We start from the raw sequence: 15659 nt of genomic DNA on the forward strand, positions 1-15659 counted from the left end.
ACACACCTCTGCTGACATTCACAGCACACACTTGCTGACATCACAAGCACACACTCTGCTGACATCACAGCACCACACTCGCTGGACATCACAGCACAACACACTCCGCTGACATCACAGCCACACACTCCGCTGACATCACAGCACACACTCTGCTTCATCACAACACCCACTCTGCTGACATCACAACCCACACTCTGCTGACTCACAACCCACCCCACTCTCTGTACAATTCACAAACCCACACTCTGCTGACAAGCACAACCACACTCTGCTGACATCATTCACAACCCACACTCTGACTGACATCACAACCACTACTCTGCTGACATCTAGCAACCCACACCTCTTGCTGACATCACAGCACACACTCTGCTGACATCACAGCACACACTCTGCTGACATCACAGCACACACTCTACTAACATCAAATCAATTTTTATTAGCCAATGCGACGATTACAACGTGTACAGTGAAATGCTTACTTACGAGCTCCTAACCAACAATGCAGTTAAAAGAAAATACTGCATCACAACACACTACTGACAACAACATTCTACTGACATGACAACACACTGCTGTACTCTACTTCCTTGTACATATAGCCKCACTACTGTTATAGCCTCGCTGCTGCTCTAACTATACAACCATGTTATTTTTTTTGTACTTATCTATTTTTTACTTAACACTTATTTTTCTTAAAACTGCATTGTTGGTTAAGTGCTTGTAAGTAAGGATTTCACCTTAAGGTCTACACTGGTTGTATTCGACGCATGTGACAAATAAAATTTGATTTGACAACACACGGCCGACATCACAACACACACTGCTGACATCACAACAGACGCAAACAATTGTAATTCTTTTTAATATTTGAATTAGGAATGAACTGTTTTGAGATCTGCAATACATTATATGGCAGATAAACACTGTATATGAGAAGAAGCTACTATTCTGAGGACTTGCTACACGATTCTGTCAGCCATCCTGATGTAGTGGCTATTAAAGGATAGGGTGGGATTAAAAACTAACTGCATATCACATGGGGGATTTAAACAGAGACAAAATAACGTGTTCAAGTATTTATGATAAACAGTACAAGGGGTATAACATATAATAGAATTAACTCCACGTGGTGCGAATCTTGACTGATTCTGTGGATGTTAGCGAAAAAAGGAAGACTAAGGATTGGGATTAAATATAACACTGAGGATTTCTCAACTTCATTCTATGACTTGTTGTCGTTTTCGTTGTTGTTGGTAAGCACTACTTTTGAGGGCTGGTGCTAGATAATAGACACTCATTTTAGTGGATATATGTTATTAGGCTAATTCTTTGAGGTCATTTTAAATCATACTATTCGACTAGCCTTGTGAGCTGTGAGTATGGCCTCCAGCAGGAGACTATTCATTGTCTGGTCGGCACTTCCTTTACACAATGCATGTCAATCACACTCAAATCAGATGAGATCATGAAGGCAGGATTACAGGCATGAAAGGGCTCTCAAAAGAAAATTAAGTCAATCCAAAACCAGTTCTCTGCAAGAACCTACAGTATCATCATACTTTAAATGTATCGGAAATTGGTCAAAGCCTCTTGATAAAGGGTGTTATCTACATTGAAAATTATATTCCGTGCCATTTTTCAACAAAGTAAAATGGAGACGAAGTTGAACTGTCTAACAGAARAAAAACATGATTTCTTCCGGAAATCAGGACTGAGATTAACATAGCTTGGAGACCAGGAACCATTTACAAAATGTACATATCCACCCCCCGATGCTGCTTACACCTCCACGGTCTTCCTCTCAGCAGCAATGGTGTGTGTGTGTACTTTGTTTTAAGGACACTGCTGGCTAAAGGGGGTAAAACAAACATTAAAGTGGCTGGGCCACAATAGTGAAGATGTTGATGAGCTTTAGGTCGAGATACTTTTCTCCACTACAATGATTTAGGCCTAGTTGACTACTCTCAGACCTTTCAGAACGCCATATGATAATGCTATATGATAACCGTGAAGGGGAAAGAACGAAGAAGTCAATTCAGGATGTCAGTCAATACATCACAACAACGATCTGTCTGAACACACCTCTACTGTATTGTTCAACCAAGGGATTCCCAAGTCCTAGGAGACTAACAAGAGGTAACAAGTGGACCAATGCAGATGGCTATAGTAGAACAGTAACCATCGCAATTTCCCTTTTCTTTCTGCATCAACAGTCCTCTATTGGGAAGCTAGTGTCATTTGACTGACTGGACCGCAGCCTTTGCTGGGGTCTCGTTTCCTTACAACAGATATGACATCTCCCTGTGAGAGACATGACGTGCTAGGGCAAATAAGCTCCGGACATAGAGGACCGAGATTGCATTATTCACAAGGCTTCAAAGGTTTAGAGCAAAGTTAAAATGGACCACTAATAATAAATAAATTGCAGCAAAGCATCAAAAAGGCACACACAAAGGATTGAGGAAAGGCAACAAGCAAGATCAGCACACACAAAATAATTACAGCATGCTTTAAACAGGCTCCCCACATGAGGGAACCAAAAGTGAATTAGAGATTGGCAAAACACAGAAAAAGGTGGGAAAAAACATCTTTTTTTTTTAAATGAGGAAAAGATGAGAACTCAAACTCATGCACAAAAATAACCTATTTCCACAAGCGCAGCGTCATCCAATGCAATCGCTCCAACTCAGAAGACTACGCAACGCCATGCATTCCCACAATGCAATTTGGTTTCAAAGAGATGATGGACCGTCCGGCATCAGAGAAAGCTCATTTTCTAAAGGAAAAGAAGAGAAGCTGATTCTGAAGTCCTCCGTCGATGGCTTGTGAGGTGCATAATGTGTAACGATTGAATGTGTATTTAGTGTGCAGCGCTTTACCTGTGGTACRGTAGCTAGCATGTTCTTAACTTATTTCCTCTTATATACAAGTGAAGGTTATTCCAGGAACTTTCAATAAATTACCTGCTTTTCCAGAAATCCTGGAAGGAGGCTACCAGCTTTCCTGCTTATTCCCTCCTGATTCCAGGAATCCTCCAACCGGGATATCTGGAAAACCAGGGAATTTATTGAAAGTTCCTGGAATTTTGCAACCCTATTCAGGGTGCGCATGGCAGTCCAGTGCTCCATATAGACACTGAGCAGAGTGGTACTCTGTGTGGCTGCTGAGAGGGACTAGAGAGTAGAAGGGCTGGATAACCGGGGAAGGGGCTAGGCAGGGCTGGTGGGCTAAGGCGACCGACCATCAGTTGGTAGTTTCGGGTTTTGACGATGGGTACTGACACAGGAAGTGGTCACCAGTAGAAGGAGCGGGACAGGAAGTTGGCGGCGGTGCTGAGCCAGCCCACGCCATCTGTGATGGAACCCACACGGGTCACGGCCTTGTCCTGCTCCTGAGACGGGCTTTCCTCCTCAGGGAGGTAGTCTGGGACGTCCACATTGTGTTCCACCACCACCACCTCCGCACCCTCCTGGAATGGAAGCATCAGCTGGGGGAACAGACGGAGGGAGGGAGAGGGTGGGACAGACGGAGGGAGGGAGAGGGTGGGACGTAAGGACGGTGGAAGGGAAGGTGGGACAGACGGAGGGAGGGGGGAGAGAGAGATAGACAACAATTGTTCAGAATCCCTGCCTAGTGGCAAACTGGTTTAATTAAACAAGGCAACAGTAAACATGTCATCCCCCACAAATGATGCAGCCCCCACCCCTTGGGCCAATTAGTGACAACAATTCAAACTAGACTATACTGGTAGTAACAAAATATGTCCCCGTTATAGTGCCACCATGTGGTCGATATGAATGTTCTTGCATATGTTGAGTCTTGACAGTTTTTGCAACATGTTTACCAAATTTTCTTACAATATGAATATCTGTGACTGAATTATATGCATTTATGTGCCAGATCACGCCCACGTTAATGTTTATTGGTCAATAGTGGCCATGTTGTTTTAGGTACAAGTCTGGAAAATATTGTGTGATGGTAGACCTTTGTCCATAGATGCAACATATCAAGTTTCATGCAGATCAGTCATTCAGTGCCAGAGGACTGGCGTTTTAAGTTTTTTCCACAAAATTCTAAAAGGCTAAAATCCATCATGGCAGACCKTATGGGTCCCTGAGGTAAATGTGTTCCTTTGTGAGGAGAGGGACCTATGTACCAAATTTCATGACTTCAGGTCAAACGAGGTGGCGTGACCTTTCAAGGCTGGCATTTGCAATCGCTTGTTATAGCGCCACCATCTTGACAATCTATGTAATTATGTAAATGTAAGATCTCTAAGGCAAGACGCATCATTCACAGAAGTTACGTCAAAATCGGGCCAGTGCTGTCTAAGATATTGCATGTGACGAACATAGACGTAGACAGATCCACAGTCCCATCCCCRATTTCATTGTGGGGGACAAAAACAGTGCAGACAAAACAACACCAGGCTCAGGCAATTTCAAGCTATTCTCTACCTCTCCAGTGTCATCTCTGAAACATAAATGAACCAGCTCTGCCCCCTGATGGACATAACAGGAACAGCAGCAGGTCAGTGGGGAGCTGTGGCTTGTTGGAGAGGGACATTTCAAGCCATGATTGAGCACCTCAAGGAAGAAAACTCCCCCTAATCTAACTACTTCAGACGGGAGTGGGAGTTCTGTTGCTGGCTCTTCTCCTCTGATGGGGGTTGCAGTTTCCCAAAGATACATGGTGTAGTGCCACACTCCTCCCAGGGCATGCTGGGATTGGTCATGTGACCTGGCGGTGAATAATCCCCTCAGGTTAGAGAGAGCTGACCAGCTAACGGTGTCACTCCAAATAACCAAGATTCATCTGTGATCAAGCTACCATCCCAAGCACACCAGGATATAAACATATTCCCAGCACGCAGCAGCTACAGACGTATGGGTTTGCAAAGAGCTCTATCATGCCTACTCCCATTGGGTGTGGACATTTTGAAAAACAATAAGCCCTAGCCAAAGCTGCAACAGCACAACAATAACCCAATGACTTGCCCTGTCAGGTAAGAAGGCCAGACACAGTGGAGGTTTTTAAATGATGTTTCAAAACCTACCCTTTTAGCCTGAAGATTAATCAATTATTTTACAGTTATTTAGCACAGCCTTGAATAAATTATTTCTAAATTATTTTGTTTTATATTATTAGCTTCTGTTCACCTTCATTTGATTGTTTTACTGTAAAGTGAGTTGTAATTTCATTTGACAGTACTATCCCTCCCTCCCTCCACTTACCTCTCCTCCATCCTCTCCCTTCACCACCTGTGCAGCCTTCATCACCTTGGTGGAGTTGATCGCCGTGCCCAGCGCCTGAGGAACACAAAGATGGATGTTCTTCATCACAGGATCACAAAGTAATCAAAAAAGGGATGTTCATCATCCATTTCCCAGTGCCGTGGAATGACATTGTGGAGAGGGTAACTCACCTCAGCCTTGAGGTCAGAGCGGATCCTGACCACACACCTCTTCACAGCCATCTGGAAGGTGAAGCTGATCACYCCTGGGATCTTCAGCAGGGCCTCCTCACACAGACTTCTACGAGTCTGAGGGATGGAGAGAGACAGGGAAGTTGTGCAGAGGACAAGACCAATTCAGTCTTAAATAAAATGGTCACCCAGAAACCCTGTAAACCTTCACATTCTATTCAGATGAAGGGGTTTAATGTTGCATACATATACAACACGGTAATAGACATAAAATGTCAAAAGAGCTCATCTTCCATTGTCTTGTGGTATGAGTGTTGGTCACTGAGGCTGTCTGTCTGGTGTAATGTGATCAGTGACAGGTGCAGCTCTCCTGTGGTGTGATGTTCAGGTTTAATCTCAACACCCTGCTGTTCAATGGCTGACATTTACAACACTGACCCACATTACTTGACAATGTGTGTTAAGACCGTGTGGTCACATTGACAACAGGGCGACAATATGCCCAACTCAAGGGTTCTTAGAGATGGTGACTTATCAACTGTGTTAACCTATCACAATAACGAAGAAAGAGATTCTATTTTTTCACCTGTTTTCATCCCAAGGAGACACATTAAAAGGCAAGAAGTCATGAAGCAAGCAGCCAGTTTGGAATGGAGCCTGGGCCGTTGGTCTGGCAAACTGCTCTCCTCAGGTGTGTTATGGGATTGTGTGTGTACAATGTGAGAACACCACCATCCACTCACTGAGTCGTCCAGGCCGTCGATGTGCAGCACCACGGTCTTGGCCCTCTTGTTGGTGGAGCCCAGGAAGAAGTGGGCCTTGCGTCTGCAGGAGGCGGCTTCAGCCTCGGCCTGCTCTGCCTGGTCATTACCAGCCGCCTGCAGAATCTCATAAATCTCAGATGCCAGCAGCTTGGTCTCCCCTGGGGAGGTGCTCCTGAGGGAGGGTTAGGGAGGAGAAGGGTGGGAGGGGGAGAATAGAGGGTGGGAGAAAGAGAGGCTAAGTATCAAAAGTTACATTTTTTTCAAATAATTTTGTGGACAGTTGTCTCAGCAAACAAAGGCATACTTGCTGTGTGAGATTTTTCATTTTTCACATGTTATTTCAATAACCTTGACTTTCGTCGTGTCCAAGTCCTCTCTTCAAATCCAGACAAGGGCAAGATGGTACCAATGAATCCAAGTCAATAAGGAAGTGGATGCATAAACAGTAAAGTTTCCATGTCTACTCTTCCCCTCTGTGCAACACGACAACGGTGGTCTCCATTACAGCTGGGTGTCCTCTCCTGTGGTCTAGGCCTGTCCAAGTCTCTCCCAGAGCCCACTGGGCTGAGTGGTTGATATTTCTAGAAGTAGTCTCATTGCCAGACGCACAGTAAGACAGCTGTCCAGCTGCATGGAGGAGGTAGGGTGGGATGGGGAGGTGGTCCCCTACAGAGAGCCAGTGTGACAGGCCTGTCACCACCTAACCTTTCCACTGTATAAATAGCCAGCCTCGTAGGAGGAGAAATGACCACACTACACTCATAAAACGACCATACATTCACTAAGGTCTCCGTCCGTCTCTAAAAGGTTCAATAATAATAATACTGTTAATGAAAGTATTAGTCTAATGTCATTTAAAAGCTGCAATGTGTCACTTCTTTTTGTTGTTGACCAAATTCACATGGAAATGTGTGTTATAGATCTGTCACTCATTGAACGCAAGTCTAAGAACCGTTAGATCTGTTCTGTGTGCGGTGTCTATGCTTCCCGTGATAAAGTTCTGTTTTTGAGTCTTTTACTTTGGTTTTGTAAACAAGCTTCAAAACAGATAGAAATACAATGTGTGTGGTTATGGAAAATATATTTCACAGTGGTTTAGATGGTAAAATGATTATCTACACTATACTTGTTTTGTTAAAAACTGAAATTAGGTGAACTATTACAAATTTAGCAACCAGGAAATGGCGGAGCAATTTCTACATAGTGCATCTTTAACAGAGAAATGTAGACATAAGTAAATCATCCCTGTCGAATCAGAGAGAATGATAATTTATCAGTAAATCAATATGATTTATGAAGCATACATGAGCTAAGTACATTGTCTCCTTTGTGGAGACAACAGAGCATGGCTAGAGGACAGCAGTATTCCTTGACACAGACATACGTGGTCAGTACTGCCACACTGTGACGGTCCCAGGATGCCCCTGCAGGCTAATACTATATATATGTCACCAAGACATCATTCAGCCTATATAACCAGATAGGACGTCTGTTGTCTGGCATAGTTGAGCTGTGCAAACCAGCCTTCCAATTCTGGCATTCATTCCTTAAAGGTGTCCACATACATACAGTACCCGTCAAAAGTTTAGACACACCTACTCATTCCAGGGTTTGTTTTATTTTTTTGCTATTTCCTGCATAGTGAAGACATCAAAACTATGAAATAACATATAAGGAATAATGTAGTAACCAAAAAAGTGTTAACCAAAATATATTTTATATTTGAGAATCTTCAAAGTAGCCACCCTTTGCCTTGATGAYAGCATTGCATACTCTTGGCATTCTCTCAACCAGCTTCATGAGGTAGTCACATGGAATACATCTCAATGAAAAGGGGTGCCTTGTTAAAAGTTTAATAGTGGAATTGATTACCCTATTAATGCGTTTGAATCAATCAGTTGTGTTGTGACAAGGTAGAGGTGGTATACAGAAGATAGCCCTATTTGGTAAAAGACCAAGTCCATATTATGGCAAGAACACCTCATATAAGCAACGAGAAATGACACCATCACCACAGATAGAACAATGAGACAATTTCACTGGATGTAAACTCAGCAACAAAAAATAAACAGCCCTTTTTCAGGACGCTGTCTTTCAAAGATAATTCGTAAAAATCCAAATATAATTCGTAAAAATCCACAGATGTTTATTGCAAAGGGTTTAAACACTGTTTCCCATGCTTGTTCAATGAACCATAAACAATTAATGAACATCCCGTGGAACGGTCGTTAAGACACTAACAGCTTACAGACGGTAGGCAATTAAGGTCACAGTTATGAAAACTTAGGACATTAAAGAAGCCTTTCTACGGACTCTGAAAAACACCAAAAGAAAGATGTCCAGGGTCCCAGCGTGAACGTGCCTTAGGCATGCTGCAAGGAGGCATGAGGACTGCAGATGTGGCCAGGGAAATAAATTGCAATGTCCGTACTGTGAGACGCCTAAGACAGCTCTACAGGGAGACAGGACGGACAGCTGATCATCCTCGCAGACCACGTATAACAACACCTGCACAGGATCGGTGCATCCGAACATCACACCTGCGGGACAGGTACAGGATGGCAACAACTGCCTGAGTTACAACAACTGCCTGAGTTACACCAGGAACGCACAATCCCTCCATCAGTGCTCACCAGACAGGACTGGCAAAAAGTGCTCTTCACTGACGAGTCGCGGTTTTGTCTCATCAGGAGTGATGGTCGGATTCGCGTTTATTCTCGAAGGAATGAGCGTTACACCGAAGCCTGTACTCTGGAGCAGGATCAATTTGGAGGGAGGGTCCGTCATGGTCTGTGGCATCATCGGACTGAGCTTTTGTCATTGCAGGCAATCTCAACGCTGTCCATTACAGGGAGGACATCCTCTTCCCTCATGTGGTACTCTTCCTGCAGGCTCAACCTGACATGACCCACCAGCATGACAATGCCACCAGCCATACTGCTCGTTCTGTGCGTGATTTCCTGCAAGACAGGAATGTCAGTGTTCTGCCATGGCCAGCGAAGAGCCCGGATCTCAATCCCATTGAGCACGTCTGGGACTTGTTGGATCAGAGGGTGAGGGCTAGGGCCATTCCCCCCAGAAAAGTCAGAGGAACTTGCAGGTGCCTTGGTGGAAGAGTGGGGTAATATCTCACAGCAAGAACTGGCAAATCTGGTGCAGTTCATGAGGGGAAGATGCACTGCAGTACTTAATGCAGCTGGTGGCCACACCAGATACTGAGTGTTACTTTTGATTTTGACCCCCCCTTTGTTCAGGGACACATTATTCCAGTTCTGTTAGTCACATGTCTGTGGAACTTGTTCAGTTTATGTCTCAGTTGTTGAATCTTGTTATGTTCATAGAAATATTTACACGTGTTACATTTGCTGACAATAAACGCAGTTGACAGTGAGGCCATTTATTTTTTTGCTGAGATTAGAAATGTGAAGCATCCACTTGGCGATTTCACTCACTACCAAACATGGCGGGCAGTGGGAGAAGATGGTGCGAAATGGATTTTGGCTGACATTCTACTAATTTTCGTTGTTGAAAATTTGATCCCAATACAGTTCTGTCCCCAAAACTAGAATATGCTATGAACAGAGTGGACTAAGGTTTGTAGACTTTACCCTTTGCAAACGTTTTTAAAAATCGCCTTGTTTAGGAGGAGTGCAAAGGCAAATTGAGTTATTGCACCACGAACACACAGAGTAGGCGTTCCTTAACGGAAATATGCAGAGGATGCTAGAACCCTCCAATAGGATCTCGCTAGCTTGGCTCTGCCCCCCTCCTTGCTTGTTCTGCCCACTATGACTAATTTGTTACCATTGGAAACGACAGGCTGTGGTCTATCTTGGTTTAGTTAAAACAATCTTTGGTATCACCATGCAGTGATGTGTGTCAAGCGGCAAATTCGCCACAACCAATGAAAACATGTGGTGTGCTGGACAGTAGGGCCTATCTTTATTATTTTACTAGGCAAGTCAGTTAAGAACAAATTCTTATTTTCAATGACGGCCTAGGAACAGTGGGTTAACTGCCTTGTTCAGGGGCAGAACGACAGATTTTTACCGTGTCAGGTCGGGGATTCGATCTAGCAACCTTTCAGTTACTAGTCCAACGCTCTAACCACTAGACTACCTGCCGCTCCCCTGTCTCTCTAGTTGAAAGAGAGCAAACACTTAATTGAATCATCCTGTCAATAGTTCCCACCCCTACTGTTGATCTATCACCGACAAAGGGGTGTAGACTTCGGCTACCAAACATCGACTTGCCTCAAGAAAAAATTGTGGCGCCAACAGCAGAACACCAAAACGAACAAAAATAATGTTATATTTATATTTTTTAATCCAGTTGAATAAACACTCCAAACAGCCTACGCGACAGCTTGGAGGCGTCTGCATGGTCCTAAAGCACACCGTTGCCTCATTTTGTATCGCATTCCAATGATAAAACTGGGGGGGACAAAAATGTGATTTCAGAATGTGTGTGGGGGGCGACGGACATGCGACAGGCTTAAGGAATGCTATAGGCATTGGTCTTCTGTGTGAATGGACTAGACAAAGCTCCATTCACAAGCTAAATCTCTGTACCAATAATAATAATACAGAGCCTTGGGAGTGGTAACTTGGCTCGACTTTCCCTTCAGTCTTGTGTTCACAGGCTCTCCAGCCATTAATGACCTCCACCCAAAGTCACTGTGTGGAATGGGAGCAGAGGGAGTCGGTGTGACCGCAGGACCCATCTTGATAGGGCCTGTTGCTAGCTGAAGTGACTGGGTCAGTCTCACAGAGAGTTTTGCCCTGGGAGTAGATCATACAGCCTGATACCAGGCCTGCCAACCGCTGGCACACTTCTGAGTGCCAATCATAAACAGCAGTCACTTACCACACACCCTCCAGTTACTCTCACTAGGAGGGGGAGCACACAACAACCCTATCTGGAGCACCACACACCTCGGAGGTCTAGCGACCCCACTGGGTGACCAGAATGTGTAAGCCATATTGATTTAGCAAGGTACCCAAAAGGTAACAGAGGGCATTCTTTTTAACCAACTTTTTTTTAGTAGTGATAGGGGGGGAAATCACAATATTATTTTAGACGATATTACAAATCCATACTTTGACTCTGAGTATCGATTAGTAAAAACAAATATTTGTTTTTGTTGCCGCTAGGTAGCGTTAGCTAATGCTAGTGGGTTGTACCTGCGCCAAAACTGTATTTTTCATGCTATAGCTGGTTCCCCATCTTCTTTTTAAATAGTGAGCCAACATGTTGCTTTCAGCACTTTTCTGTCCATGACTGATTTAAAAAAATTTAATCATCCTCTCATATCCCTCTGCAGCAGACATATAGTAAGCAATATGTTTGGAACATCAAACTGCAATAAAAATCGCAGTATAAAATCTCAATACATACCGTATCGGTACATAAGTATGGTGATAACATCGTATCGTGAGGTTCCTGGCAATTCCCAGGCCTAGTTTACAGTAAGGGAAAATGAAATGTTTCATGTTTTATGCCTAACTAAAGGGCATTTAATGGACATTAACATGTATTTATTTGAAAAGACAGATGCAGCGATGAAAGTTCAGCCGATAACTGTCCATGAGAAAAATACCTGGCAACCCTAACATTATTCAGAATTTTTTTTAAACCAGTGGGGATACTGACTAGATCGGGGTGGCAGGTAGCCTAGTGGTTAGTGTTGGACTAGTAACCGGAAGGTTGCAAGATCAAATCCCCCGACAAGGTAAAAATGTGTTGTTCTGCCCCTGAACAAGGCAGTTAACCCACTGTTCCTAGGCCGTCACTGAAAATAAGTATTTGTTCTTAACTGACTTGCCTTAAATAAAGGTAAAATTTTACAAATTAAAAAAGTGGCAGGTTGCATTAAATCACTAAATGTGCAGAAACAGTGAATTAATTGTTTAGCGGCAGACTTTAATTCAGGATTAATCAAATTCAACCTGACATGGCAACCTTCGACAACCTTCCTGTCAAGAAAATTTGCAGACAGTCACTGAGGCAATTATTGTCCTCTGAAAACAAGAGAAATATCAGGATCAGGTTTTCAGTGAAAAGTGCAGTGTGTGTGTGCTCATTCCGATACAGTRCAGTGCGGTGACAGGTAGGGGACTTACTTCTGCATGACATTCTGCAGACTCAGCATCATGCCCAGCTCTCCCTTCATCTTCTCTCTGTTGGACCGACATTCTGCAAGGTAGCGCACTGCCTGGAAGGACAAGGGAAGCCATTACAGCTTAAACAAACCTAGGGCTATCACTCTCCCTAGTTGTGTATGTGTGTGTGTGTTAAAACTCAGCCAGGCAAAGATGCATACACACAATCACAGCTGAGCAGCCAACCAGCTACTTAAGCGCAGTGAGAGCCAGTGATGGAAAAAGCACTCAAATTTCATACTGGAGTAGAAGTAAAGATACCTTAATAGAAAACGACTCAAGTAAAAGTGAGTCATCCAGTAAAATACTACTTGAGTAAAAGTCTAAAAGTATTTGGTTTTAAATATAATTAAGTATCAAATGAAAATGGAATTACTAAAATATACTTAAGTATCAAAAGTAAAAGTATAAATAATTTTAAATTCCTTATATTAAGCAAAGGAGATGGCACAATTATTGTCTATTTATTTACGGATAGCCAGGGGCACACTCAGACATTATTTACAAACACAGTAGGAATGACCAGGGATGTTCTCTTGATAAGTGAGTGAATTGGACCATTTTCCTATCAAAATGAATGAGTACTTTTGGGTGTCCGCAAAAATGTATGGAGTAAAAGGTATTTTCTTTTCTTTAGGAATGTAGAAGTAAAAAATATAAATAGTAAAGTACAGATAGCTGAAAAAGCAACTTAGTGTGTGTGTGTTGCATAACCAATGCAACAAGTACAGGCTTTGAGTGTACACTGTCCAGGTCACCACTAAATAACAACTATTATATAAAGCACTCAGATGTGTGTGTGTGTATCCTAGGAGATGTGCCCGAGAACACTCTTCTTCAAACACTGACATTGTTTATCATGTAGCTACAAGAAAATACAACTGTAATTTTGTTGCAGTCTCAGATATGGGTGATGCAACCTACCACTTTTTTTTCTGTTTATATTTTTTTGTTTATTTTGCAACTAGTTTTAATTAACATTATTACAGCCTGGCATCAGAGAGCCACACCAGGCACCAGACGACACCAATCCTCTGGTTCCTCTACAGGGTTCTTCTAGAACAGGGTTTCCCAAACTCGGTCCTGAGGCCTCTCCTGGGTGCACGTTTTGTTTTTTGCCATAGCACTACACAGCTGATTCAAATAATCAAAGCTTGATGATGAGTTGGTTACTTGAATCACCTGTGTAGTGCTAGGGCAAAAAACAAAACATGCACCCGGGGGTGGGGGGCAGGACCAAGTTAGGTAAACGCTGTTGTAGATGTTGCTGGGTAAATATCAATGTTTCTGCCTGGCACCGACACAGAGGGAGGGATTGCCCTTCGCACCGTCACTCTAACCTAACCTGTCCTGACACCACTGGACGGACGGTTATGAATGACTTACCGCATGCTGCATGGTACACTCAAGATTAGACTGTCCTTCTTCCCTGTTCCAAATTCCTTTTGATAATTGTGTCATAGGAGCAGGCCACATTTCTGCATAATAGGGCCTGGAGTTTTTCCAGGTCATATGTTCAGGAAAAACTTGTGACCTTATGCATAACCAACAAAATGGTCAAATGGTGGTGGATGAGCCTTACTAATAATGCGGAGTAGACGACCTGAGGGTTGGGGTGGTCCAGAAAGAGGATGAGGCCCGGTAAGCAGCCGTTGTCCTGTACTATGGCTCGTCTGTTGAGGGGGTCAGCTGCAAGATCTCGTAGCTGGTTCACCACAGTCAGCGCATCCAGCTCCCCACTCATGGTGCCTCCTCTCTCAGTGTCGTGCACATCAAACCAGCCTCTTCACACTGTGTACATAATAGGATCAAGTCAGATGTAGCTGTACAGTACCGAACCTATGAATTACAATGACATCCATTTCAGTGACAAGTCTCTAAATGCTTTTATTTTTGGCAAACTGCATGACCAAAACAACCTGCCAATATTAAATGGTAATGATGTATCAACCTGTTCAAATACTGTAATCAGTATGAGCAACATATTGTGATTTGTGAAAAACAATCAGTTTGACAGGTCACTTGAAATGCATTACCATTATTATCTTGGTGTGTAGACCTACCGATATTTCTAGCTATGTCAACTAGCTAGCTAACTACAGCAGTTAGCTAACGTTAGTTTCTTTCTTTGGGCACTTGGCTGAAAAATAAAGCGTGGGAGTCCACATTTAAACATGATAACAGAGGTTAAAGCAATGTAGTTAGCTACTGATATGGTATCAGCAGAGTGTTCTGATATATGGCCCTGCCCATTGTGAAGATATATGTGCATAGCAAATAAGGGCGCTGACGTTTTATGGAGGCTAACAAGTTATGGCTGCAACAATAGGCCCAACTAGCCTAACGTTAATGCCATGGGCCAAAACCAAGTGAATATAGCGTTCTTAATCTTTTTTTCTTGAGAATGCCCGTGGTTTTATTCTGATAAACCAGGCAGCTGCACTCCTCAGTGCACATAGCGTGGCAAGCAAGACCAATAGCTAAAAGCAATAGTTAAAATAGTTAGTTAGCAAGCTAGCTAACAACAACACATAACTAGTTATCAGGTTAAGACTGTCCGGATAATTACAGTGAAGGGCCATCCATGTTTATTATCAGAACTGCAAGAGTTACTAATTAGCTGGCTACTTCACCTTGCTTGTGTAGCATTGTTGTCTACGCAGAACATCTGAAAACACGCCCAGGACAAGCAGGAGCTGGGCTAGAAATCTAGCTAGTTATCGTTAGCATATTATTACCTTTTCTCCAAGTGATCTCCCCCTGTTTTAATTTTTTTTTTAAACGCAAATACACTGCGGTTGAAAAGAAACTAAGCAGTTGTGAGAAGCAGAGACAACTGTTTCCGTCACAACATCGAAATAAAACAGAAGCTTGGGAATTAACTAAATTTCGGCAAAAAGCTAGCTAGCTGGCTAACTGGTACATTTTACGTCCATATTGAATTCATCACGGTCTCAGTTTGAAGACAGCTGATTGGACAGTTCAGTTGTGACCGACAAGGCGAAGAGCCATTCATCGAAGGTTTTACGTTAACAAATTGTCACGACCTTGATCGAATGTAGCGGTATTCAAGAATGTAATGTATTTGACCAAATTATTCTACAAAAGACAGTGACAGTAAACTACTGACAATTAATTAATGTTACTTGACATTTCACAACTGTCCACGTTATGCAAGACTTGCTACATTAACGGTGTAAAACGAATGACAAAGACGGTGGGTCCGCCTCCTTTCTGACAATACTGCAGGTGGTCAGTTGATGGTCTGCTATTCATTATAATCAACCAATAACATTATCATAA

The 15659-nt window shown here is 43.1% G+C and overlaps 1 protein-coding gene across 3 annotated transcripts; it reads right to left on the bottom strand.

Annotated features, from left to right (window-relative positions):
- Positions 1-852: 852 nt before the first annotated feature.
- On the bottom strand, positions 853-15498 carry LOC111953658 (armadillo repeat-containing protein 1). 3 transcript variants are annotated; one of them, XR_011474302.1, is made up of 8 exons: positions 15095-15497; positions 13939-14147; positions 12318-12409; positions 6175-6367; positions 5432-5548; positions 5241-5315; positions 2970-3493; positions 853-2782 (listed from the first exon to the last, which is right to left on the bottom strand). XR_011474302.1 is itself a non-coding variant. In XM_023973071.2 (7 exons), the coding sequence occupies exons 2-7, from the start codon at positions 14098-14100 to the stop codon at positions 3299-3301; spliced, it is 834 nt and encodes a 277-aa protein (XP_023828839.1). In that variant the 5' UTR covers positions 14101-14147; positions 14990-15498; the 3' UTR covers positions 853-3298. The 3 variants fall into 3 exon arrangements, 2 of the variants coding, with proteins under 2 accessions (XP_023828839.1, XP_023828840.1); XM_023973071.2 differs by having other exon boundaries at positions 853-3493; positions 14990-15498; XM_023973072.2 differs by having other exon boundaries at positions 853-3493.
- Positions 15499-15659: the final 161 nt, after the last annotated feature.

The sequence above is a fragment of the Salvelinus sp. IW2-2015 genome, linkage group LG27, assembly GCF_002910315.2.
Source record: "Salvelinus sp. IW2-2015 linkage group LG27, ASM291031v2, whole genome shotgun sequence".
Taxonomy (NCBI): domain Eukaryota; kingdom Metazoa; phylum Chordata; class Actinopteri; order Salmoniformes; family Salmonidae; genus Salvelinus; species Salvelinus sp. IW2-2015.